Source organism: Protopterus annectens, chromosome 5.part0 (genome assembly GCF_019279795.1).
Source record: "Protopterus annectens isolate FY-2018-M chromosome 5.part0, PAN1.0, whole genome shotgun sequence".
In the NCBI taxonomy this organism is placed as follows: domain Eukaryota; kingdom Metazoa; phylum Chordata; order Ceratodontiformes; family Protopteridae; genus Protopterus; species Protopterus annectens.
Window position 1 is genome coordinate 451163691 of NC_056735.1, and position 25792 is coordinate 451189482.

The window sequence follows — 25792 nt, forward strand, 5'->3', positions numbered from 1 at the left end:
ATTTTTGTATGCTAGTCCTACAATCCTACTCTTTTGGCCTGCAAGCAGAATGCATTGCCCTCTATACCAAGCCTAGGATGTGTGCTTGCTTCCTTAAACATGTGTGTTTGGCAAAAGTGTGAGAACTCTGGCTAGACATATACTTCTGAGCCCCTATAGATTTGAAGTATATTTCCAGGGCCTTCCCACAAGGATAATTCTATTGAAAGAAATTTACCAGCTACTTCCTCAACCACCTATCTTATCCCTCACTGGCCAGGTCTTTGTTGTCTAGGCCAGTACAGCATAGAGCTGGAAGCTGCATTAACTGTTGCTGTGTTCCTGCTAACAAACCTGTTCAAGAATAGTTTTGCATATACTCAGCCAGAAGGGCACCTACTTCAGCAGCCATCATAAGTAGCGTCTCTACAGGTGATATTTATGAACCATTGACCTAGTCTTCTATCAACACTCAAGTATTGTTGGCTAGACTGTCAGTCTAAGGTTGGGTTAAGGATTTGCTGCTGCAGTTCATAACTGAATGATGTCTATTGCCCTTTCTGTCACATAAGTACATTGTTATTCGGTTACTGTGTTATGCTATAGACACCAGAATAGTGTAGTTATATAATGAAACCATCCTAACAATAGATGCTTGACACAGTAATAATCTCTTCAGTAGGAGCTCTTTTGCTGTCATCATTTTAAACTTATTCTGTTTTGATTTTTGTTTTTTTTTTTTCCTTTGGTGCCTTGTTGGTATTTGGAGGTTGACCTGAACATACAGCCTATCAGGAGTTTTGTCAGGGCCAAAGTAATATGAGACTAAAGAATAGATATGATAAAGATGAACACTGGCATAAGCCACTCTGTCTTCTAAGTACAGTATCCTGAGAAAAGCATCTTCTCTGTATGCAGCAAGTCTTACAGCTACATGATGGCTCAGGAGTGCATTTAACCAAAATGGGAATTCATCAACAGTGTCAGTTGGTTAATGTTTGCCCTTACCCACATGTGCAGCCAGCGTAATTCTGTTGTGTAGTAGATAAAGCTGTCTGCATGATGATTTCAGTAGTGTGGCTTCCACAGAAAAAGATGTGATTTCAGAAAATGAATCCTTCACTTTTATTGTGATCACCTTGCTTTTTCAGGAACTTGGTTCATTGGACTGTCTTGACTGGGCACTGAGAATCCATTTATTTTTGTTATATTTTAGCACATGGTGTACTTTATTTGGTGTCTTGGCACAAAAAATGATATGTTTGTTTTAACTCCTGCAATATAGATAATCTTTTACACCTCCAAGAACTGGTGATATGTGACTGGCAGCTGAGAGAGTTTTCTGCTTCTTAAACTCTGAAAGCAGCTGGTATGTCTGTCAAAACTGCTTACAAACTGTATGTTGTGGATTGCCAGAGACATGAATGACATCAAATGTTTGCCGTTTTATATTAGTTGGCCTGCTCAGGTGATGTAAAGGTACAAATACGAAGTTTAAATTTTAATTCTGACTGCATTATTTTAAACATATGACTTATGCAAGAACATACTGGTAATGACAGTGCATTGTCAAAAAGTAAAGTTTTACTTGCAAATCATTCCTTTAAATGTGTAGCATGTGAAAGAATATTTAGAAGTGTATTTCATTTAGTATAATCAGGCAGTGTTAATTAACTTCCTTATGTCCGTCTTATATGTATCTTGTCTTCATTTACAGTCAATTCATCTAGCCACTGTAAGTCATCCAGGTTTCTGCACAGCCCCGCCCACTCTCCTGAGTTACTTCTTGTTCCTTGCCATTAATCCCAGACATAACCTTTTACTAGGCAAGCCTCCTGAATATTCAGAATCTAGATCCTCACAGTCTTTCACCAGTTTGGGCCAGGAAGTCAAGACCTTCTGGAAGATGTAGCCAGGAGCCATCATTCAGCGGTAGCTGGTCATAATCCCTAACCTGGAAAAAGCAAAGTGCAGTGATATGAAGCATGCATGTAGCAGAACTCTACAAGTTCTGCACTGGACATTCATTATTCCCCCTTATCACTTGCAAATATTTGTTGGGCTTTTGGCTTGTATGATATGTCACATGTAGCTTTAAAATCCAACACCCTCCCCTAGATTAGAAGTCCAAACTCTGTACTGCATCATCCTGTCCCTTCTAACTGACTCACTCATTGCACCAGATCTGTTCCTAAACCCCAAGTCTCCAGTACTGTATTTAAGTGCCTTGCATCTGTGCCAAAAGACTTGCAGAAGTAGTACCGTAGTTTGACGCTGTACCATTGCTTTGGCTGCATCATAATTGGAAGTCTGCTTTCAGCAGGATGTTTATACTTTAATTTACTCATTTTATTTTACTTATTTATAACTTATTTTAACTTACGTTTTTTTTTTAACCAAGTAAAACCCAGCATGCCAGAGACTACTGCTCTGGGAGCAGCAATGGCAGCAGGAGCAGCGGAGGGAATTAAAGTTTGGAGCTTAGAGCCTGAAGACTTGACATCAGTGACATGTGAACGATTTGAACCTCAGATCAATCCTGAAGGTAAATTGCTTTAGTTTTGTATACTTGTTTTAGATACTAGCTGCTCAACATGTACTTGTGTTATTTGGAAATGCTTTTAAAGTAAACAGGGCTAAAATATTTAATAAAAATCAGGATTTCATTGTTTGGTTGCTAAAGCAGCAAAGTAATATTACTTCATTGAGGTAAATTTCAGGAAGCTACACACTGATCCAGTGCGCTTTCTCAATTTGCGCAAAATAATTGATCTGTGCAGTCACTTTTTTGCTGCTGTGATATTCAATGGCGCTTATAGTTTTTTGTGGGGCAAATGACCCAGGCATTAAACCTTATGACCCAGGCATTAAACCTTGTACCCAACAATCTACAAAGTTTAGTTTTAGAATCTCAGTTATGTTGCCTACACAGCAGCTTCATCTAGTAGTTTCTCATTCTAACATGTGCACCCACTTTTATTACTGTGTGCTTTTGAGATGGTAAGACCATGTGATTTTGTGACGCTAATTACATAAACTAATAGATAATGATCAAGTCAAATAGCTTCCTTTTTATACTGCTTTAAACTCTCTTTGTAAATGTTCTTAAACTCTCTTTGTAAATGTTCAGATAGTTGTTTACTAGATTTTGGATTTGACTTTAGTTAACAGGGTACTTTATGACTGACTTGTCTTGGCAAAATGTTTTTAATTGAGTTATCGCTTCACATTTCCTTTAGGTGTAATCTGGTAATATTTGTATTTTGCTAGATTATAAAAACAGACTTCTCTTTTGTTTCATTTGTGAACCAAGCAAAAGGTCCAGAATTCTTATTTTGAGGAATAAATCTTGCAGCACTAGTCTTATAGATCTTTATAAACTATACATATGAAAGTGGTCACATTTTGTTTGGTTCAAAAATAATATATACTAACAGTTTTAAAACGCAAAATAATGGCAAGCAGCTAGAAAGTAGAGTTCTCAGGAACAAATTTCAGTGAATATACAGTTATAAATTAGTCACTAGAATAATGGACATCAAATTCTAATGCTATTCTCATTTTAACTGTTAATTAAGCGAAATGAAAATAAGCATAAATCATTGCAGTTTCCAAGTACTTAATAAAACCTCCATTCTCAACAAAGCACGACTGCAAATTTGGAAGCAATCCAACATTCTGAACAAGAGTACAGGTCTGGAAACTTAATGTGGTACCTAAAAAAGGGAAAAAATATATTAAGTTATGTAACCAGACTTTGGTCCATGGTATAGAAACTACTGTTCTCATCAAGTAAGACTGTTTTCAAGGAGGACAACACCAAAAGGGATCTAAGGAATTATTTTAGTTGTAAGATAGATGCTGTGAAATGACAGAGTCAGAAGATCTGATACTCAGTAAAATGGGTCCTTAGGTAGAGCCAGAAAGAGTTGGAATATGTGTCATATAGTGATCTAGCCTGTAGGCAGAGCCAGAGTTACTGTTCTATAAAAAGAGTACGGAAGCCAGAAACAATAGAGATGTTTGCCTGTCACAGCAGAGACACTGCAAAGGAGCTTAAGCAGGGGTTTAGTCTATAGGAATTATACAAGTAGGAATCTGATACCCAGGCAAGGAACTGCCCAAGAGTATAACCTAGGCGATAGATTGATGTTCAAGCAAAGCCATGTCCAAGCCGAGCGAGGTTAGGGGGCTATCTAGGGGGGGAGGTCTATTAAAAGCACAAAACTGCTTTTGAGCGAATACGTAAAGAGCAACACATATTCATCGAACCACATTTAAGCGATTCGATGAATATGTCACAGGGCAAGGAAGTAGTTGGCCAGCTACACGGAGTTGCCCTTTCTTTCACTATAGTGTGATCTTGGAGTTGGTATATTTAGTTAGGGGGTGTGGGGGACACAGCCCCCCATGTTGGGGGCGGGGGGAGCGAAGCCCCCACCTGATAATGGTTTTTAATTTTTTTTTTCCAAACAGCCATGTGAATTTTTTCACTAGGAAAAAATTGATTGTGGCCGTTCGCTATTTACAGGTTTCGTATATCATGTGTCGACTTTGTGTAATCGCACATATGCACTTTCGTTGTTCTGATATAGACCCCTATCTGGGCACTTGATATGAATGAGAGGAGAACTGTTGAGTTATTAAAAATATAGTGAGTTATTTAAGTTCTGTTATTTAAGCTAGAGAATAATTATCTGAAAGCATCTCAAAGAGTTAGTAAACGTGTATATTGTTATGACAAGTTTATTTTAGTAATTGTTTGGTTTAATGCATAAATGCAGCCTTAGTGTGTTCTGTGAAAGGCAAAGCTTTGTAATGTACATGCCGAACACAATAAAATGAAAGAATGATGGTAGAAAATGCATGCAGTTTGAGTAAATTGCCCAACTATAGTGTAAATAATTCATATAATGTCAAATAATTCATATAATGTCAATTAATTGTAACAATGAAGAAAAAAAAATCAGCAAACCAAATTTAACCAAGGCAAGCAGACAATATAACCAAGTAGCATTAATCATATAATCATGCAGCAGAAATGTTGCATTTGCAAAATAATTATTACACATTTTCTTCTATAAAACATTAGTTAGCAGGTTAACCATTTTGGCCTCTTTCTTGCTCCCATAAATCAATCATCTTTGGAAATTCACAATTCTTTTCAACTTTATGATTGCCATCATTGCTGAACTGGAAGCAAAGCATTAAAAAGGGCAAGACCTTGTTGTTAATCCTCTTTTAATGTCCTTTAACCAAATTTGAATTTACAGCTTAACATTTGAAAAGTCATGATTTACACTTCTTTCCTTTTTATAATTCTAAACTACGTCAGGTAAACTTACAGATTAATTATATTTTGGCAATTTATACAGGAAAAAATCCTTTCTTGCCACCCTTGTTTTGCCAAGACTGAGGCACTAGTTTAGTACATGGTCATTGTAGACCACAGTGCTTTTCCTGTCCTTTGTCTTTGGCCAGATCCCCACATAGAAATATTTTTTTTTATTGCTGTCTGCCAACAGTGGAAGCCAGGAAAAACTTCAAAAGAGAATATTCTTTTCCATCTTTCTTATTTATGAAAGTAAGAAGAAACTGCAAGAAGGATCCCTCCTAAATAACAGAAACAATAAAGGATCAGTCATGTCACCAAAGCATATATCCAGTAATTTGCTATGTAAAGTGTCCTTAATATCTCACATTCCCCCATCTTCTGTAGGTAATACATCAGGAAAAGGGATAAGGGAGGCTTACTTGTCAGTGCTGTTGTTACAATCATAAACATTTATGATACAGTCTTGGTTTCAAGAGAACAGAGTTTTCTGGATGCCAGAGGCATTTCAGTAGAGTTCAAGTCCTTTGATTCTCCAATTCTTTCTTCCTTGGTGTCAGTGTATTACTAAAATAAAAAGGTGCTTTTATCCTTTTTAACCATCTTAGAAAACACTACACAGTCCTGTGATATAACCTCTTCATCACAGAATCCTGCTGGACTGCTGTTGCAGAGTTACTTGATGCTGCAAAAGCATTGTCAGTATCTGTCAAGGCAGTCATGCAAGGCTTCATAGATTTAAGAGTATGATTTTTTTCAGAGTTCACCATGTTAACTCAACTTACTCAGCAGCTAACAGCTCAGACAAAGCCTCAGCTACCAGTTTCCATATAACTGGTGGAGCTCAATATTGTCTGCTTTGGTTTGTGTATGACAAGGAGTTGTTTATCATTTCATGTTAAAGGATGTTGTTGGGATGTAATTTTGGAGAACTGAGTATGACAAGGAGTTGTTTATCATTTGCTCTTAAGTGATCTTGTGAAGTGTAATTTTGGAGAATTGTACCAAGAGTTATGTAAGCTGAAGTTTTGTTTATTAAAATGTAGTGATTATTTGGGTATATGTAAGATGGTGAGGTAGTTCTAACCAGTTTCATCCTTTTAATGCTCAAGTTTATTTTGTAGGGAGGTGTAAAGGTGTGTAATGATGGTTGCTACATGGAGAGGACGGTAGTAGGCAAGTGTTAACTAGGCTTAATTTAATTAGTTGTTTGGACGTTTTTTTGTTCTACAGAGCATTCCTAACTTTGATGTGCATTTTTTTAATTGCATTTAGAATATGTAAGTCAAATTTTAGGCTGTCATATTTGATCATACCAAACAATTAGAATGAGATGCTGCTTCAATGTCATTATTGTTTAGGGCGGTGATTTTGAAGTTACTTTTGTCAAGGCAATGTGATCTGGGTACTAAAAAAACTGGAGTACTTTATTTTTTTAAGGTTGAACTGTAACTGAACATGTTGGAGCCAGCTTACAATGGAGGTAAATGCTTCTTGTGCTATTTGCTGAAGATGGGGTAGGCAAATGAGCAAATGAAACTAGAGTCATCTGCATATTCTATGAGACAGAAGTGTTGGGATGAAATAGAGATTTTTGGTGAATATATTAAAGAGGACACCTGTACGTTATAACTGATAAGAAAGGGGATACATTGAAGAGCCATTTAACCGATTGTTTGTCAGACAAATAACTTCTGAACCAGATGAGAGTGTGAGAGACCAAGGGAAGACATTTTGTGGAGGAGTTTGCTATGTGATAGTGTCAAAGGCCTTAGGCCTAGGAATAAATATGATGTACATTTATCATTGCCCTAGATTTCTTATTGGTGTCTAGAAAGGATATGAGGGCAGTGGTATTACAATGTGCTGGGTGGAAGCCATTTTGTGCAGGTGTCAAGACTTGTTGTTGAAGGAGGTATTGAATAAATTGCTTGTGGATATTTTTTTCCTAATATTTTTGAGAGAGGGGATAGCATGGTGGTGGGTCTAAAGCTGGATATTTCTTTTGAGGTCCCTTCTTTATGTAGTAGGTGTGACGACCATGCCCTGTCCCAGCAATCAAGGAGCCTCAATCCTCACCACTAACACCAGGGTGGTCATCTCCTAGAAGAGAGGAAAGGATAAATAATACACACAGTAAAGTACAATTTCCCTTAAGTACACAATAGAGATCATAGTCAGTCTGGGGCTGGTTGCTCCCTTGCTCACCAGGTCCCCAATAAGACTCCCCACTGGCACAGATATAGGGTCCAGGTCTCAGCCTAGCTGGGCAAGCTAAAACCTCCAGTACCCTCTCTGTCCAACCAGTGCTTTGTGTCCCTGCCAAGTAGCTGACACACACACACACACACACACACACACACACACACACACACACACACACACACATACATACATACACACACACACACACACACACACGCACACTTTGAGATAAGTATTTATACAACTTCACAGACACTCCTGGGAAAGGCTGACACAGATTCTCCAGCTGTGCCCCTTTACCCAGACCATACAGTAGTAATCCCTGCCACCACCCAGCTAATAATACCAGCTACTAAAAGGCCCTTAAAAGGGTGTCCAATTATTACTGTGCAATATTATACAATGGTAATGTGACTATTTAGTCTAGGCTTATTGGAAGGGCTTAGACAGTAAACTCTATAAATATATTATATACTGTAAAGCATACTTTATCTCTACATAAACCAGCCACAGGTAGAAGGTTTTAAAATATTTAATAATAAATAATGAAAACACAAGACAAAATTACTACACCACAGAGATATCTAAGAGTTCAGAGATCACATAGAAACTTAAAATAATACAGTAGGACAGGTCTGATTTCAAAGAAAAATATCTAATTAATCTTTACTAGCTTTAACTATTCCTACAAGAAATCACAGTGCTAGAAACTTGCATGGGAGCTTAGGCAGAGTGCTGAGTTAGATATCCAAGATCAAAATGCTCCCCGTCTCTTGTGAGAAATAGTATTTAAACATTACTAACAAACATGTCTCTAAGGCCCTCCCAAATTACATCATGTTTGACACTTAGGTTTTCCCAGTATTTATATTGCATCATCTTAACACCTTGTCTGAGTTCTCAGGCCTCAAACTGCATTATTTAGCAATCAAACACCTGCTCAGAAACTTACAACAATACAAGGCATTTCACATTTACGCTCTAGCAGAAACCAGAGCAATAAAGCACCTTCCACATGTAAATTCTGGTCATAAACTTTAGCCTTAAAACAATAGGCATGAAACCTTCATCTAGATGCACTGGAGCCAAATTCTAACATGAAAGGGTCACAACATGCTTCACTGGGCCAGTACAGTGCAGTGTTGTCGCATATCTTGCAGTTCCACATTTCACAGTATTCTTTTACACTCAAGAAACATGCCTGTATTTTACATTTATTTACAAATGCCAGAATTATATATCAAATTCTATTTGACTAGGCTGGCAGCCTTCGCCCATCTCTCCCCAATCGTCACACCCCCCCACACCCCCAGGGAACTCAAGCAAGTTTCTCAAGTGCCCCTTGGGAAACATCACTTGAGAGTGTCAAGTCTATCTGGGTGTACCTCACCCCATTCCCTGTCTTAAGAGCCTATCTGCATTGGCATTGCTACTCCCACTGCGGTGCTGCACTGACATATATGCTTGCAACCCCAGGCTCCATCTTAGCAACTTGGCATTTTGCTAACTGGCTTTGTTAAACCATGTTAGAGGGTTGTGATCTGTCATCACAGTGAATTTTCTTCCATACAGATAAGGCTTTAGTGCACACACTATGGCTAGACATTCCTTTTCTACCACTGCATAGCATTCCTCCCTGGGTTGGAGCCTATGACTGAGATAAACCACTGGGTGCTCTTCTCCCTCTGGAGAAATCTGGCTAAGTACAGCCCCCACCCCATAGTTTGAAGCATCCACCTGCACAACAAATTCTTTGCTATAGTCTGGACTGGCTAACACAGGGGGTCCTCACAAAGCTTCCTTAAGCTTCTGAAATGCCTGCTCACATGCTGGGATCCACACTACCTTATCTGTCCTGTTCATCTTTGTCAGGTCTGTGAGGGGAACAGCTATGGTACTATAATTGGGAACAAACTTTCTGTAGTACCCTGCTGTCCCCAAGAATGCCATCATCTGCTTTTTGTTAACAGGTGCAGGCCATGCCTGAATAGCTTCCACTTTGGCAGGTTCTGGCCTTATCTTATCACTCTCCATCCTATGTCCTAGGTAGGAGACCTCTGCCATACCCACCTGACATTTGCTCAGCTTAATGGTCAACCCTGCCCTCTGTAGTCTGCCCAACACCTCCCTGACATGCTGAAGGTGCTCTTGCCAGGAATGGCTGTAGATGGCAATATCATCCATGTAAGCAAAGGCAAACCCTCCTGCTCCTGCTAAGATATGATCTACAAGCCTCTGGAAAGTTGCTGGGGCATTCTTCATCCAAAAGGGCATCTTTGTGAACTCATACAAGCCAAAAGGAGTCCCAAAGTCTGACTTCTCTCTAGCACTGGGAGTCAAGGGCACCTGCCAGTAACCCTTGGTAAAATCAATGGTTGTAAGATACTTATCCCCACCCAGCTGCTCTAGGGCCTCATCTGTCCTAGGCATGGGGTAAGCATCTGCCTCTGTGTGACTATTTAATTTCCTGTAATCCACACAGAACCTGGTGCTGCCATCTTTCTTTGGCACCAGTACCACTGGGAAGGCCCAGAGACTGTTGGACTCCTGCATCACCCCTAGTTCCAACATCTCCTGTATCTCCTATTTCAGAGTCTGTTTGACTCTCTCAGGCACCCTATAAGGGGCCTGCCTAATAGGCCTTTGGGGTCCTGTATCCACCTGGATCTGCACCAGGTGAGTGCTACCTGGTTTTCCGGTGAACATGCCCCCAAACTCCTGCAACACTGCTCTGATTTCTCAAACCTGGGTAGGAGATAGCTGCTGGGACATTGCTACCCCTTCCACTGAGGTGTCAGCTTGAGCCTCACTGAGGAGATCAGTCACAAGATCTCTCTCAGACTCCTCCTGCAATCTACTGCAAATGCTCAGCATAAGGGCCTCCCTATCATGGTAAGGTTTCATCATGTTAACATGGTACAATTTGTGCCCCTGCCATCTGCCTAGCACTTCCACAATGTAGTTGACATCACTTACCTTTCTTACCACCTTGTAGGGTCCCTCCCAAGCTGCTTGCAGCTTGTTGTGTCTGACAGGAATGAGAACCATTACCTGCTGCCCTACAGCATACTCTCTAGCTCGAGCATTCCTGTCATACCACACCTTTTTCTGTTGGGCTTCTGCCAGGTTCTCCTGGGCCAGGCCCATGTGTTCCCTGAGCCTTGTCCTGAGGTTCAGGACATATGCCACAACAGACTCTTTGTGAGACTCTCACTCACCTTCCCACTCATCTCGAATTAAATCTAGAGGTCCCTTCACCCTATGCCCATACAGCAACCAAAGGGTGAAAAACCTGTGGATTCCTGGGGGAACCTCTCTGTAAGCAAACAACAGATGGGGCAAATATGTGTCCCACTCCCTCTTAAGCTGATCTGCAAATGCCCATAGCATGGATTTTGATTGTAGAGTTTAACCTCTCAACAAGACCATTAGTCTGGGGATGGTAGGGGGTGGTTTTCATGTGCTTCACCCCACAGGACTTCCACAGACAAGCCAGCAGGTCTGACATAAAATTGGCACCTCTGTCAGACAGTATTTCTTTTGGGAAACCTACCCTGCTGAAAATCTCTAGCAAAGCATTTGCCACCTTATCGGCCTCAATGGAGGACAAAGCCACTGCCTCAGGGTATCGTGTAGCATAATTTGCAATCACTAGGATATACTTTTTCCCAGTGGAACGTGGGGTACTCAGAGGACCCACAATATCCATAGCTACCCTCTGAAGTGGCTCCTCAATCACAGGCAAAGGCGTCAAAGGAGCTCTCACCTTGTCTCCTGCTTTACCTAACTTTTGGCACTGCTCACAGGTCCTGCAGTACCCTGTTACATCTCTGGAAATTCCAGGCCAATAGAAGTTTTGCATAATACGCCTCTTTGTACGTTTTATGCCCATATGACCTGCAAAGGGAATATCATGGGCTATGGCTAAAAGTGCCAGACGGTAAGCTCTAGGCACTGCCAACTGCTGTACTCTCTCTCTCACCTTCTAGCCCTCCCTCAGGGGTCTACTCTCTGTACAGTAACCCTTTGTTTCAGTATACAGATTCCCCCTTCCCTTGAGAATCAGGTGCCTCCCTAGCTACCTGCCTCAGGCCTTGCAAAGTAGGGTCTGAGAGCGGAGCCTGTCTCAACTCCCTCCTTGTAACCCTTCCCAGCTCCCCTTCCACAGGAAGTGTGGCATCCTCTGACAGTGGTGCCTCACTGTCAGTCTGGGTACTACTACTCACCTCTACCTTTGTAGTTACCCTGTCCAAGGGAACATCAGTACCCACAAGCAACTGTGGCTCGCATTCAGTCTCACTACTACAGCGTAGCTGACTCCCTGAAGTAACCACCTCAGCAGGTCCTGGCTGCAGGTATGCAGTCTGTCTTTGGTCTCCCCCAGGCTACCAGACCCACATGCTTGTCTCCTAGCCTTACTGCATGTAACTGCATAGGTACATAGTACTGCCTCATCCAAATCCTTCCCTCTCAGGACATCTGCAGGATGGTAGTTCCATACCCATGTTGTCTCAAGATAACCTACTGTTGGCATTTTGTCTTTCCCACTTACTGGCTCCCTCACCTTTGTTTCCCCACCTTGCCTCCGTGGACATCTGTATGCCACATGGCCCCACTGGTTGCATTCAAAACATTTAACCCTAGCTCCTGGACATGTACTTGGACTAGTGGCTTCCCCTGCTACTGGTGGATTTTTTTTGGGGCAGTCTGTGCTGCTCGCCATGAGTTCCTTTAGTCCCATGAGCAGTACTGGGGTCCCTTTCCTGTGCAGGGCTGCCCTGCTTGCTAGGTATAGGTCTCCCTTCTTCCCCAATTCCTCTGAAGTAGCACACTGTCTATCAGCTAACCAGATCCTCATGTCCTCAGGCAAAGTGCTAAGGGCTTGTTCCCTTACTAAAAGGTCTACCAGCCCTTCAAAAGTGGTGACATGACATCCACTCACCCAGCTACCAGTTTATAACCATTGTCTGCCGGTTTGTCTAAGAAGAGCGGCGCTGTTTATCATTCTGCCAGCGATGTTGATGTAATTTGCAGAACTGAGGCGACAAGGAGTTGTTTATTTGCTCTTAAGTGATCTTGTGAGGTGTACCTTGGGAGAATTGTACCGTTATTCTGTAAGCTGGAAGTTTTGTTTTGCCAGCAATTATTTGTATATGGGAAGATGGTGAGGGTAGTTCCAACCAGTTTAGTCCTTTAATGTTCAAGTTTATTTTTAGGGAGGTGTAAAGGTGTGTAAATACGGTTGCTACATGGAGAGAGAATGGGTAGTAGGCAAGTGTTAACTAGGCTTAATTTAATTATTGTTTGGACGCTTTTTTGTCTTGCTAGAGTATTCCTAACTTACGTATTTTTTTAATTGCATTTAGAATATGTAGTCAAATTTTAGGGTCGTCATATTTGACTGTCGTTAGAATGTGAGATGCTGTTTCAATGTCATTATTGTTTAGGGCGGATTTCAAAGTTACTGTCAAGGCAATGTGATCTGGGTACCAAAAACTGGAGTACTTTTTATTTTTTTAAGGTTGAACTGTAATTGAAACATAAGCTGGAGCCACGCTTACAATGGAGGTAATGCTTCTTGTGCTATTTGGTTATTGAAGATGGGGTAGGCAAATGATAAATGAAACTAGAGTCATCTGTATATTCTATGAGACAGAAGTGTTGATGAAATAGATTTTATGAATATAATAGACACCTGTATTAGAATGATAAGAAAGGGATACATTGAAGAGCCTATCAACTGAATGTCATGACGAATTTCTGGAACCAGATAGAGAGATCATGAAGACATTTTGTGGAGAGCCATGGAGAAAACAGCCTGTAGTCAGGGAATAAACATGATGTATATCATTGCCCACTTTATTGGTGTCTAGAAGTTGATATGAGGGCAGTGGTATTACTATGTGCCAGGAAGCCATTTTGTGCAGGTGTCAAGACTTGTTGTTGGAAGGAGGTATTGAAATAAATTGTTTAGATACTTTTCCTTATTGCTTGAGAGAGGGAGGTATGGTGGTGGGGTCTAAAGCTGGATATTTTGAAGTCCCTTCATGTAGGTGTGACACCATGCCCCTGTCCCAGGCAAACCATGGTTTCCCAACCATCACCAGGGTGGTCATCTCCCTAGAAGAGATAAAAGGACAACACAGCACTTGGCACACAATAGATCATAGTCAGTCTGGGGCTGGCTGCTCCCTCACCACCACAGGTCCCCAATAAGACTCCCCACTACATACAGATATAGGGTCCAGGTCCCAGCCTAGCTAAAAGCCAAACCTGTGCACTGCCCTAACCAGTGCTTGAACCCTGCCAAGTAGCTGACACACACACACACACACACACACACACACACACACACACACACACACATACACATACATACACACACACACACACACACACACACACGACACTTTGAGATAAGTATTGCGCTAACTTCATAGACACTCCTGGGAAAGGCTGACACAGATTCTCCAGCTGTGCCCTTTACCCAGAATATATGCAGTAGTAATCCTGCCACCACCCAGCTTAATAATAATTAGCTACTAAAAGGCCCTTAAAAAGGGTGTCCAATTATTACTGTGCAATATACAATGGTAATGTGACTTAATTAGGGCTATTGAAGGGCTTAGACAGTAAACTCACAATATGAGTATACTCTAAAGCATACTTTATTCCCATAAACCAGCCATAGGTAGAAGGTTTCGAAAAATATTTAATAATAAATAATGAAAACACAAGACAAACACACCCACAGAGATATCTAAGAGTTCAGGAGATCATAGAAACGAAACAATACAGTAGGACAGGGTCTGATTTCAAAGAAAATATCTAATTAATTTTACTAGTCAACTGTCTTCACAAGAAATCACAGAAAAAGTAGAAACTTGCATGGGAGCCAGATGCTGATATCTGATCAAACTTTGTGAAATATATTTAAACACATTAAACATGCCCTAAGGGCCTCCTAAATATATCATTTTTGACACTTAGGTTTTCCCATCTATTATTGCATCATCTTAACACCTTGTCTGAGTTCAGGCCAAAACTGCATTATTTAGCAACTGTTACACCCTGCTCAAAACTACAACAATACAAGGTATTTCACATACACTCTTGTATAGAAACCAGAGTAATAAAGCACCTTTCCACATAAATTTGGTCAGTAAACTTTAGTTTTGAAGAATAGCATGAAACCTTTCATCTAGATGCACTGAGCCAATTAATAGTGTCAAATGTCACTGGGCTTAGTAGAGTAAATGTTGTCACATATCTTGCAGTTCCAGAGATTTCTGCATTTTCAAATGAAACATGCCTGTATTTTTATTTATTTAAAGCAGAATTATATATCACTTATTTGACTTGCTGGTGTCGTTCATTCTCCCAATCGCTTCTATATAGGAACTCACAAGGTCATGCCCTTGAGAAACATCACTTGAGAGTGCTAAGTCTATCTGGGTGTACTCACCCCATTCCTGTCTTAAGAGCCTATCTGCATTGGCATTATCTCGATTATAAAAGGCACTGATATATATGCTGCAACCCAGGCTCCATCTTAGCAACTGGCATTTTGCTAACTGGCTTTGTTAAACCATGTTAGAGGGTTGTGATCTGTCACTGTGAATTTTCTTCCATACAGATAAGGCTTTAGTACACACTATGCCATATCTTTTCTGGTACCACTGCAAGGTACCTCCTGGGTCATCATAAACTATGCTCTTCTCCTCTGGAGAAATCTGGCCAAGTACAGCCCCAATTTATAGTTTGAAGCATCCACCTGCACAATAAATTCTTTTGCTAGTCTGACTGGCTATCAGGGGGTCCTCCCAAAGCTTCCTTAAGTTTGAAATGCCTGCCTGCTATGCTAGCCCACACCTTATCTGCCTGTTCATCTTTGTCAGGTCTGTGAGGAAGGCACAATTGTAGAAACAAACTTTCAGGCACCCACACCCTCATACATGCTTTCACAACAGGTGCAGCTATGCCTGAATAGCTTCCATTTTGGCAGGTTCTGGCCTTATCTTATCACTCTCTCCATCCCATGTCCTAGGTAGGAGACCTCTGCCATAACGCACCCACATTTGCGCCCAGCTAATACGCCAACCTGCCTCAGCCTGCCTCCCAACACCTCCCTGACATGCTGAAGGTGCCTGTTGTCAGATGGCAATACCAAACCTCCTGCTCCTGGCAGACATGATCTACAAGCCTCTGGAAAGTTGCTGGGCATTCTTCATCCAAAGGGCATCTTGTGAACCATATGTCAAAGGAGTCCCAAAGTCTGACTTCTCTAGCACTGGGAGTCAAGGCGCACCTGCCAGTAACCCTTGGTAAACTCAATGGGCCATCCCCACCCAGCTGCTCTAGGGCCTCATCTGTCCCAGGGCATGGGGGTAAGCATCTGCCTCTGCACGTCAATTTCCTGTAATCCACAGAACCCAAGTTGCCATCTTTCATCAGCACCATTGAAGGCCCAGAGACTGCTGAATTCCTGCATCACCCCTAGTCTCCTGTATTCCCATTTTGGTTCATCGACTTCAGGCACCATAAGGCCTGGTTTGACAGGCCTCAGTCCTGTATCCACCTGGATTCACTGTGAGTAAGCACCTGGTTTCCGCAAACGTCTGATTTCTCAAACCTGTAGGAGATAGCTGCTACGTTCTTCCACTGAGGTGTCAGCTTGAGCCTCACTGAGGAGATCAGTCATGATCTCTCTCTCAGACTCCTCCGCAATCTACTGCAAATGCTCAGCATATGGCCTCCTCACTGCAGGCCCATCATGTTAACATGGTGGCCAATTTGTGCCCCTGCCACCCAGCACTTCCGCTGCAATGTAGCTGACATCACTACCTTTCTTACCACCTTGTAGGTCCCCCCTCCTGTTGCTGCAGCTTGTTGTGTCTACAGGAATGAGAACCATTACCTGCTGCCCTACAGCATACTCTAATGTTATTCCCACACCACATTATTAACCTTTTCTGTTGGGCTTGCTAGGGTCTCCTCCTGGGCCAGCCCATGTTCCTTGAGCCTTGTCCTGAGGTTCAGGACATAGCTACAACAGACTGCAGACCTCACCCACCTTCCCACTCATCTCAACAATCTAGAGGTCCTCACCCTGCGCCCACAGCAACCAAGAAGGGTGAAAAAACCTGTGGATTCCTGGGGAACCGTAAGGCAAAACAAATAGATGGGCAAAATATGTCCCACTCCCTCTTAAGCTGATCTGCAATGCCTATAGCATGGATTTTGATTGTAGAGTTTAACCTCTCAACAAGACCATTAGTCTGGGGATGGTAGGTGGTTTTCATGTGCTTCACCCCACAGGACTTCCACAGACAAGCCAGCAGGTCTGACATAAAATTGGCACCTCTGGTCAGACAGTATTTCTTTTTGGGAAACCTACCCTGCTGAAAAACTAGCAAAGCATTTGCCACCTTTTATCGGCCTCCCAGCAATGGAGGACAAAGCCACTGCCTCAGGGTATCGTGTGGTACAGCAATTTGCAATCACTAGGATATACTTTTTCCTGCAGTGGAACGTGGGGTACCAGAGGGACTGCACAATATCCAGTAGCTACCCTCTGAAGTGGCTCCTCAATCTACAGGCAAAGGCGCCAAAGGAGCTCTCACCCTTGTCTCCTGCTTTTTTGTACCTAACTTTTTGGCACTGCTCAGCAGGTCCTGCAGCACCCTGTTACATCTTCTGGAAATTCCAGGTACAATAGGAAGTTTCATACACGCCTCTTTGCATAATACTTTTGCACGCTTTATGCTCCATATGACCTGCAAGGAATATCATGGCTATGGCTAGTGCGCCAGACGGTAAGCTCTCAGGCACTGCCAACTTCGCTGTACTCTCTTCTCTCACCTCCCCAGCCCTCACCTTCTAGCCTCAGGGGTCTACTCTGTGGCTGTGCAACCCTTTGTTTCAGCAGTATACAGGATTCCCTTCCCTTGAGAATCAGGTGCCTCCCTAGCTACCTGCCTTCAGGCCTTGCAAAGTAGGGGTCTGAGAGCGGAGCCTGTCTCAACTCCCCCTCCTTGTAACCCTTCCTCTTCAGCTCCCCTTCCACAGGTGTGAAGTGTGGCATCCTCTGACAGTGGTGCCCCTCACTGTCAGTCTGGGGTACTACTACTCACCTCTACCTTTGTAGTTACCCTCTGTCCCAAGGGAAAACATCAGTGCACCCACAAGCAACTGTGGCTCGCATTCAGTCTTCACTACTACAGTTCGTGAAGACTCTCTGAAGTAACCACCTCAGCAGGTCCTGGCCGCAGGTATGCAGTCTGTCTCTTTGGTCTCCCCAGGCTACTCAGACCCACATGCTTGTCTCCTAGCCTTACTGCGTATGTAATCAACTGCATAGGTACATAGTACTGCCTCATCCAAATCCTTCCTCTCAGTGACATCTGCAGGATGGTAGTTCCATACCCATGTTGTCTCAAGATAACCACCTGTTGGCATTTTTGTCTTTCCCACCTTACTGGCTCCCTCACCTTGTTTCCCACCTTGCCTCAAGTGGACATCTAGTATGCCACATGGCCCCACCTGGGCTGGGCATCTAAAACATTTAACCCTAGCTCCTGGACATGTACTCTTGGACCAGTGGCTTCCCTGCTACTGGTGGATTTTTTTTGGGGCAGTCTGCTGTGTTTCGCCATGAGTTCCTCCTTTTAGTCCCAATGAGCAGTGGCTCTCTGGGGTCCTTTCCTGTGCAGGGGCTGCCCTGCTTGCATAGGTATAGGTCTCCCTTCTTCCCCAATTCCTCTGAAGTAGCACGTCACGCCAATCCAGATCCTCACATGTCCGCAGGCTGTCTCTTTACCAGCGTCTACCAGCTCAAAAGTGGTGACATGACATCCACCCACCCAGCTATGAAAACAAGCGTGCCCAGTTCATACAAACATATTCACATACATTTTCATCTGCCTTAAGGCCGCTCTATGCTCACAAAACTTTTCCTATACATTTCAGGTGTTAGCTTAAAACATTCCATCAAGTGTCTTCACAGGGGGTCAGGAACCATAACCAGAGCCCTGGTCATCTCTTACACTGTTTACATTCCCCGCCTCAAATATATGGAACAGCTATCAAATTATCCTCTTTAAACTGTGGAAGAAATTTATTGACCTTTGTGCTTCTGGGGTCCAGTTACCCCTTCCCCCATTACCTCCATGACTCTGCATGTAAGAGTCAAGATTTCCTCTGGCGCCTCCGCTGCTCACTTTCCCAGCTTGTAGACTCCTCACGCCGTTTAGCTCCATACGCCTGGCCTCCAAACTCAAGTCCCTTTAGCTCCAGCTGGATTTTTGTGTCAAAAGGTTGAGCGTCCATTCTCTCAGATACACTCACCGTCAGTCTGATTGTCCTCCAGGCCAGCGTCTCGACAAGCAGCTGTAACCAAGGCTGCAATCAAGTCTGCTTTAGTCAGGTTCCATGCACCAGTCCCCTAGCCTGGCACATCTCACATCTGCTCCTCACGCTTTCCATACTCTTCTGCTGACATGCCTGCTCACCCTGACTAAATACCAAGCTCAACAAAAAAGAAAGCCAAACACCAGATCAACCTGAGGTATATCATGCATGGTTTTAGAGTATAAAACACTTAGAGATTATCACATAAGCTACAGGAATCTTAATTTCCCACCCACACCACTACAAGGCAAATTAGTATGTGAAGTAGATCCCACCACTGCCAAACACTGCACACTGCCCTGGCCCAGCAATCAAGGAGCCTCAATCCTCACCACTAACACTGCCCTAGAAGAGAGGAAAGGATAACTAATACACACAGTAAAGTACAATTTCCTAAAGTGCACACAGAGCTCATAGTCTGGGGCTGGTTGCTCCCTTGCTCACCAGGGTTCCCAATAAGATCACCGCGGCTATAGTCCAAGTCTCAGCCTAGCTGGGCAAGCTAAACTTCCACCCTCTGTCCAACTAGTGCTCGTGTCCCTGCCAACCATTGACACCACACACACACACACAGACACACACACACACACACACACACAATACACACACACTTTAGATAAGTATTATACAACTTCACAGACACTCCTGGGAAAGTGCTGATACATTCTCCAGCTGTGCCCCTTTACTCAGACCATAACGGTAGTAATCCCTGCCACCACCCAGCCACACAATATCAGCTACTAAAAGGTCCGTTAAAAGGTGTGTCCATAGTTATTATCTGTGCAATATTATTAATCCCAATGGTACAGACTATTTAGTCTAGGGCTTATTGGAAGGGCTAGCTTCTAGGACAGTAAACTCTATAAATATATAGCTACGCACCCCAGCACTTTATCCTCTACATGTTAAACCAGCTACAGGTAGAAGGTCTTTAAAAAATATTTAATAATAAATAATTAAAACACAAGACAAAAACTACTACACCACAGAGATATCTAAGAGTTCAGAGATCACACAGAAACTTAAAAATAATAGAGTAGGACAGGTCTGATTTCCAAAGAAAAATACCTAATTAATCTTTACTAGCTTTAACTATTCCTACAAGAAATCACAGAGCTAGAAACCAGCATGGGAGTTTAGGCTCTGGGCGTAAGAGTCAAGATTTCTCTCAGTGCCTCCTCTGCCGCTCATTTTCCTCAGCTTGTTAGACCTCCCCACTTTCCTTTCGGCTGCTTCTAGTCTCCATACGCCTGGCCTCCAACTCAAGTCCCTTTAGCTCCAGCTGGATTTTTAAGTCCACTGCAGAAAGGTTGAGCTGTCCATTCAGAGATCACACAGAAACTTAAAATAATAGAGTAGGGAGTTGGTGTAGTCTGATTTTCAAAGAGAAAATAACCTAATTAATCTTTTTTTACTAGCTTTAACTATTCCTTACAAGTGAAAATCACAGAGCTGGGAAACTTAGCATGGGAGCTTAGGGCTCACCCATGTAAGAGTCAAGTAAGCATTTCCCTCTCATGCCCCTCTGCCGCTCTACTTTTCCTAAGCTTGTAGACTCCTCATTTCTCCGGGCCAAGCTTCTCAGTTCCATATGCCTGGCCTCCAACTCAAGTCCCTTTAGCTCCAGCTGGATTTTTAAGTCCACTGCAGAAAGGTTGAGCTGTCCATTCAAAGAAAAATACCTAATTAATCTTTACTAGCTTTAACTATTCCTACAAGAAATCACAGAGCTAGAAACTTACATGGGAGCTTAGGCAGAGTGCTGAGTTAGATGTCCAAGATCAAAAATGTCTCTGCCTCCCTCGCCTCTGTGAGAAATAGTATTTAAAACATTACTTCAACAAACATGTCTCCTAAGGCCCTCCCAAATTACATCAACGTTTGACACTTAGGTTTTCCCAGTATTCATACTCGCATCATCTTAACACCTGGTCTGGAGTTCTCAGGCCACAAACTGCCATTTTTATATTTAGCAACCTCAACACCTGCTCATAGAAACTTAAGCAACACAATGCATTTCATCCATGTAAGCAAAGGCAAACCCTCCTGCTCCTGCTAAGATATGATCTGCCAGCCTCTGGAAAGTCGCTGGGGCATTCTTCATCCAAAAGGGCATCTTTGTGAACTCATACAAGCCAAAAGGAGTCCCAAAGTCTGACTTCTCTCTAGCACTGGGAGTCAAGGGCACCTGCCAGTAACCCTTGGTAAGATCAATGGTTGTAAGATACTTATCCCCACCCAGCTGCTCTAGGGCCTCATCTGTCCTAGGCATGGGGTAAGCATCTGCCTCTGTGTGACTATTTAATTTCCTGTAATCCACACAGAACCTGGTGCTGCCATCCTTCTTTGGCACCAGTACCACTGGGGAGGCCCAGAGACTGTTGGATTCCTGAATCACCCCTAGTTCCAACATCACCTGTATCTCCTCTTTCAGAGTCTGTTTGACTCTCTCAGGCACCTATAAGGGGCCTGCCTGATAGGCCTTTGAGGTCCTGTATCCACCTGGTGCTGCACCAGGTGAGTGTTACCTGGTTTTCCGGTGAACATGCCCCCAAACCCCTGCAACACTGCTCTGATTTCTCAAACCTGGGTAGGAGATAGCTGCTGGGACATTGCTACCCCTTCCTCTATATAGTCCTTTATACTTCTCCCTCTCCTATAAGAGAAACACATACTCTTATTATGTAGAAAATCCACCTCTCTTTTTACCACATAGAACAAGAGATATAGTTGGAATGTGGTAAAAAGAGAGGTGGATTTTCTACATAATAAGATAATGTGATTCTCTTATAGGAGCCGGAGAAGTATAAAGGACTTTATAGTCCATAGTAAGTTTAATATGCCAAAAATGAAAATGATAAAACAAGTTGAGAAATTGGGAACTGTAGCCTGTGGAAAATGCAGTATATGTAAATATCTAGTAAAGGAATTTGGTAAAATTAATGGGGTCTTATTTCAAACAAATGGCACTTTTAATTGTAAAATTGAAAGAGTTATATATGGTTTAAAATGTTTGTGTAATAAATTTTATGTGGGAGAAACTAAGAGAACATTTGCCTGTAGAATAAAAGAGCATATTAGAGATATAAAAATAATAAACAAACAAGCCCTATAGCATTGCATTTTAATAAATATCACAATGGTAATCCAGAGGGATTGAAAGTGACAGTGTTAGATAGTGTAAAGGAAAGGGACTATATGAATGAATAACACATAAAATGTTTATTAAAAAAAAAAGAAACTTGTTTGATTTTAAAATTTAACACATTGAGCCCTATAGGACTAAACCATGAATGTATATGGAAAAGTTTATTGTAAAAGTTAGTAGTAAAATAATGTATTCAAAGCATTTAGTATTTTTTATAGTGATGTTTCTTTAATTAAGAATGTAATTAAGTGGGTGTGTCTTATTTAGTATAAAGCTGTGAGTATGAATGGTAAAAAAAAATTTACTCTGTAAAAGGCAAGTTTGCAGAGGCGCTAGAGAGAATATTTTGTTTTTTATGAGATAAGCAGTGTTTTACAATAAATCCTTTGCACTTTAAGGAATTGGATTATTATTGTGGTGAAGAATTTTGGTCTTTTCGATAGACTGTGGTTATACAAGTGAATGGCCAGCGATTCCTTTTTGGCATACCTCTCAACCTGGAAACATCAAAAATCTGGACAAGGCCCATGAAAAATAGGTACAAATCTGTACGCTGATTAACATCTAATTTGCATACATGATTACGTAACCACACCCACTCCAATGGAATTGTGGGATACCAACTTTCGAACACAAACTGAAGAACAGACAGCCAAAACATGGCACTAGAATTCCCCTGCAGCCATTCCAATGTCCTGTTACCTAGCTATTTCACCCCATTTACCATAAACACTAATGTGTGCATACTGCATTACTTCTACAATGATTATTTGTATTTTATTTGTACATTTTGCAGCATGTCAGTGCACAAACACTAACAGACATCCGATAAACAAAGCAATACTGTCTCACAATGAAAATAGACTTGGTCTATTCCCTAAGGAATTTCCAGGAGAACTTTATTATTCAATCATCCCCTATTTTAAAAAAGGTTAATGGTGAAAGAGCCTTCTCATGAAGAGTCCCAGCTCCCTGGAACAAACTACAGCTGAAACAAGGTATCAAGATACTCTTAGCAAGTTTAAAAAGTCCTTTTCTGAGCTCTTCATTCCATAGGAATATTAGCAGAAACATTCATGCACTACTAATGGTTCATTTCCTGTTATAAATGTTTTAGGGATAATGGATAAACTCTTTAAAAGGCTAAACATTATAAAAATGCTTATAGTGTCTCAGCTCTTTTCCTTTGCCAGTTAACTCTTCCAAGTTCCTACTCTTATGCTCTGTTCTTAGTGTGTAGGCCTGCCTGTCTGTAAATCTCTGTTTTTTAATCACTTTAATTTGAGTCTTTTATTCAAGGAAATTCAATATTGAACAATTAATAAGCAATTTTATGTAGCCAAAATCCATTGCACCTCATGTAAACTGATAAAACCTAAAGTAAAAATGTATAAGAACACTCTACTCAACTTTATAAAAACTATATAATAAGTATATATAAACTTTCTAACATTCTGTAACTATGTAAACTTAACACTCTATCATATTTGAAGTGTATAACTTCAGTTGGCTTATAATGTTTATTGCCTCCAAGCACAGTTCTCAGCTGAAAAACTTCTTTGGGCTAATCCTCCTCCTACTTAGTTACCATACAGTAAATAAATAATTTTTTCATTTCTCCTAGCCAACAGGATTGGAACATATTAAAAAGAAGCATTACCTCCTGCATGGATTATATTTATATTAAAAGATTTAAATTATTCTAAAAGATGACTGAAATGAGAGAAGGCAAAACATTATTAAAAGCCTTATTAAAATGTTATTACCTAGGAAGGAATAAAAGAATGCTGGTAGAGGAGACAGAGAACAAGATTCAGAAGAATTGCCCTACACACACACACACACACACACACACACAGCTCATGGAATGTGACTAAGCCGGGGGTTGGCAGTTTAGAGGCTCTTTGCAAAAGGACACTCCCTTTTAGCATAAAATGACACCTACATCTCAAAAGATGCCATTTTTTTCTCTCTCTAATCCATCCATGCAAAACAGCTAAGAAACCTACCTAATTGCTAGTCTCATAATTCATCTCCTAAATTAAATATTCATTTTAAGAAAAAAATGCAGACTAGAGATCAGCATGCTCAGCATGACAAAATGTTGTTATAGAAAACAATGCAAGATCTGCTTATCAAGCGCATCCCGCCAAACTACTGTTCAGTAGCATCTCAGTATTCATTTCATGCTATGTTACACTGCATTTAAAAATCAATATCCTCTTGCAGAAATACAAAGATTACCCTCCGTAAACTGATTTCATGAAAAAAGACACTCTCTGTAGAACAAATGTGTGTGCAGCCACCAATAAATTAAAGCTAATAAGCACTGTCCTATTTTTTCAGGTTAGGCTACAACATAATTTCTAGAAGAAAACACTGTACTTGTACCTTTCTGAAGAGGACGACTTCTCAGAGTTAACTGACATCAGCTAGTTAAGCTATATAGCCACAGGTTCCACACGGATCTTGCAGCCTGTGATTCACTGCTTCTGTAAAGAAAGAGGACACTCCTGGACCAAAAGTATCATTAACTACTAGTTCCCTAGCCTGCACTGCTTTCAGTTCATCCACCTGCCCCATATCACAACATACATCTTGCTTTCAGAACCCTTTCACATACCTTCCATGGCCACATCATGGCCATGGAATATATGATCACTATACAAGCATTTATACAAGATGCATGGAATCAGGAATACCCAACAGGACTAAATCATCCTCCACAAGGAAGAGTAAACCTGTCTGGTGGACATCTGCAATAAACTCTATAATAAAAAGAAAAAAACTGCTGTCCAAGAACAAAAAGCAGAAGGCGCCCAATCGGAAGCAATGTCTCCTTAGCCTGAACAAGCAAAGAAGAGCACTAGTGAAATACTTCAAAGCAAACTTCCGAGTCCATATTGGCCGCATCTACTACAGACAATCATAAGGCCTTCTTCACATATGTCTGCAACCTCAAAGGAAGCACCCAGATCTGTTCAGAACTGGTGGTCAAGGACACCACATATACAAATGCCATAGATATAGCAAACTTGCTGGCTGACAGAGTCAGCAAAAACTTTACCCCTCTGTCCCCCACCATCAGTAAATCAGGACACCCACAGTACCTGGACCCTTCTTCTTATATCTGGGGAACAGATCATCACAGCTCTCTCAAAGGCAAAAATACACCCTCCATGGGACCCAATAACATATCAGGCTGCATCCTATGTGAACTCAGGCACCATTAGGCTCCCTATTCAAGCAAAGCCAGAGTACTGTCTTCATCACAGCTAAGTGGAGGACAGCCCCTGTCATCCCTTTACACAAAAGTGGAACATCCACCAGTCCGGGAAATTATAGACCCATCAGCCTAACTAGCCTGATCTGCAAGACCATGAATGGATTATCATGGACCTCATTAACAAGGACTTTGCAGCCTCCCAAAACTTGATCCCACACAGTTTGGTTTCAAGGGGAGGTCATGTCTGCTAAATTTGGTCGACTTCTTTGAGACAGTCACTAAAACCATGGACGAGGGGAAGACTGTGCACACCACCTACCTTGATCTGGCCAAAGCCTTTGATGCTACACTGACCGTAACAAGTGGCATGCCCCAGGGTTTGGTCTTGGGGCCTCTTATTTGGAATACACTTTTCTGTGGTGCAGGCCAAAACCAGTGGGCTATGTCTGCCCAAGTTTGCAGAGGACTGCAAGCTAGGTGCTGTCATCAATTC

The 25792-nt window shown here is 41.8% G+C and overlaps 1 protein-coding gene across 3 annotated transcripts in view; it reads left to right on the forward strand.

The window, feature by feature from the left end:
• Positions 1-25792, forward strand: part of GK (glycerol kinase) — a 609816-nt gene that overhangs the window by 501679 nt on the left and 82345 nt on the right. For all 3 annotated transcript variants that reach the window (XM_044072382.1, XM_044072384.1, XM_044072383.1), the window contains one exon: positions 2381-2524. In XM_044072382.1, the coding sequence (XP_043928317.1) occupies positions 2381-2524 (144 nt within the window). The remainder of the gene's footprint in view (positions 1-2380; positions 2525-25792) is intronic.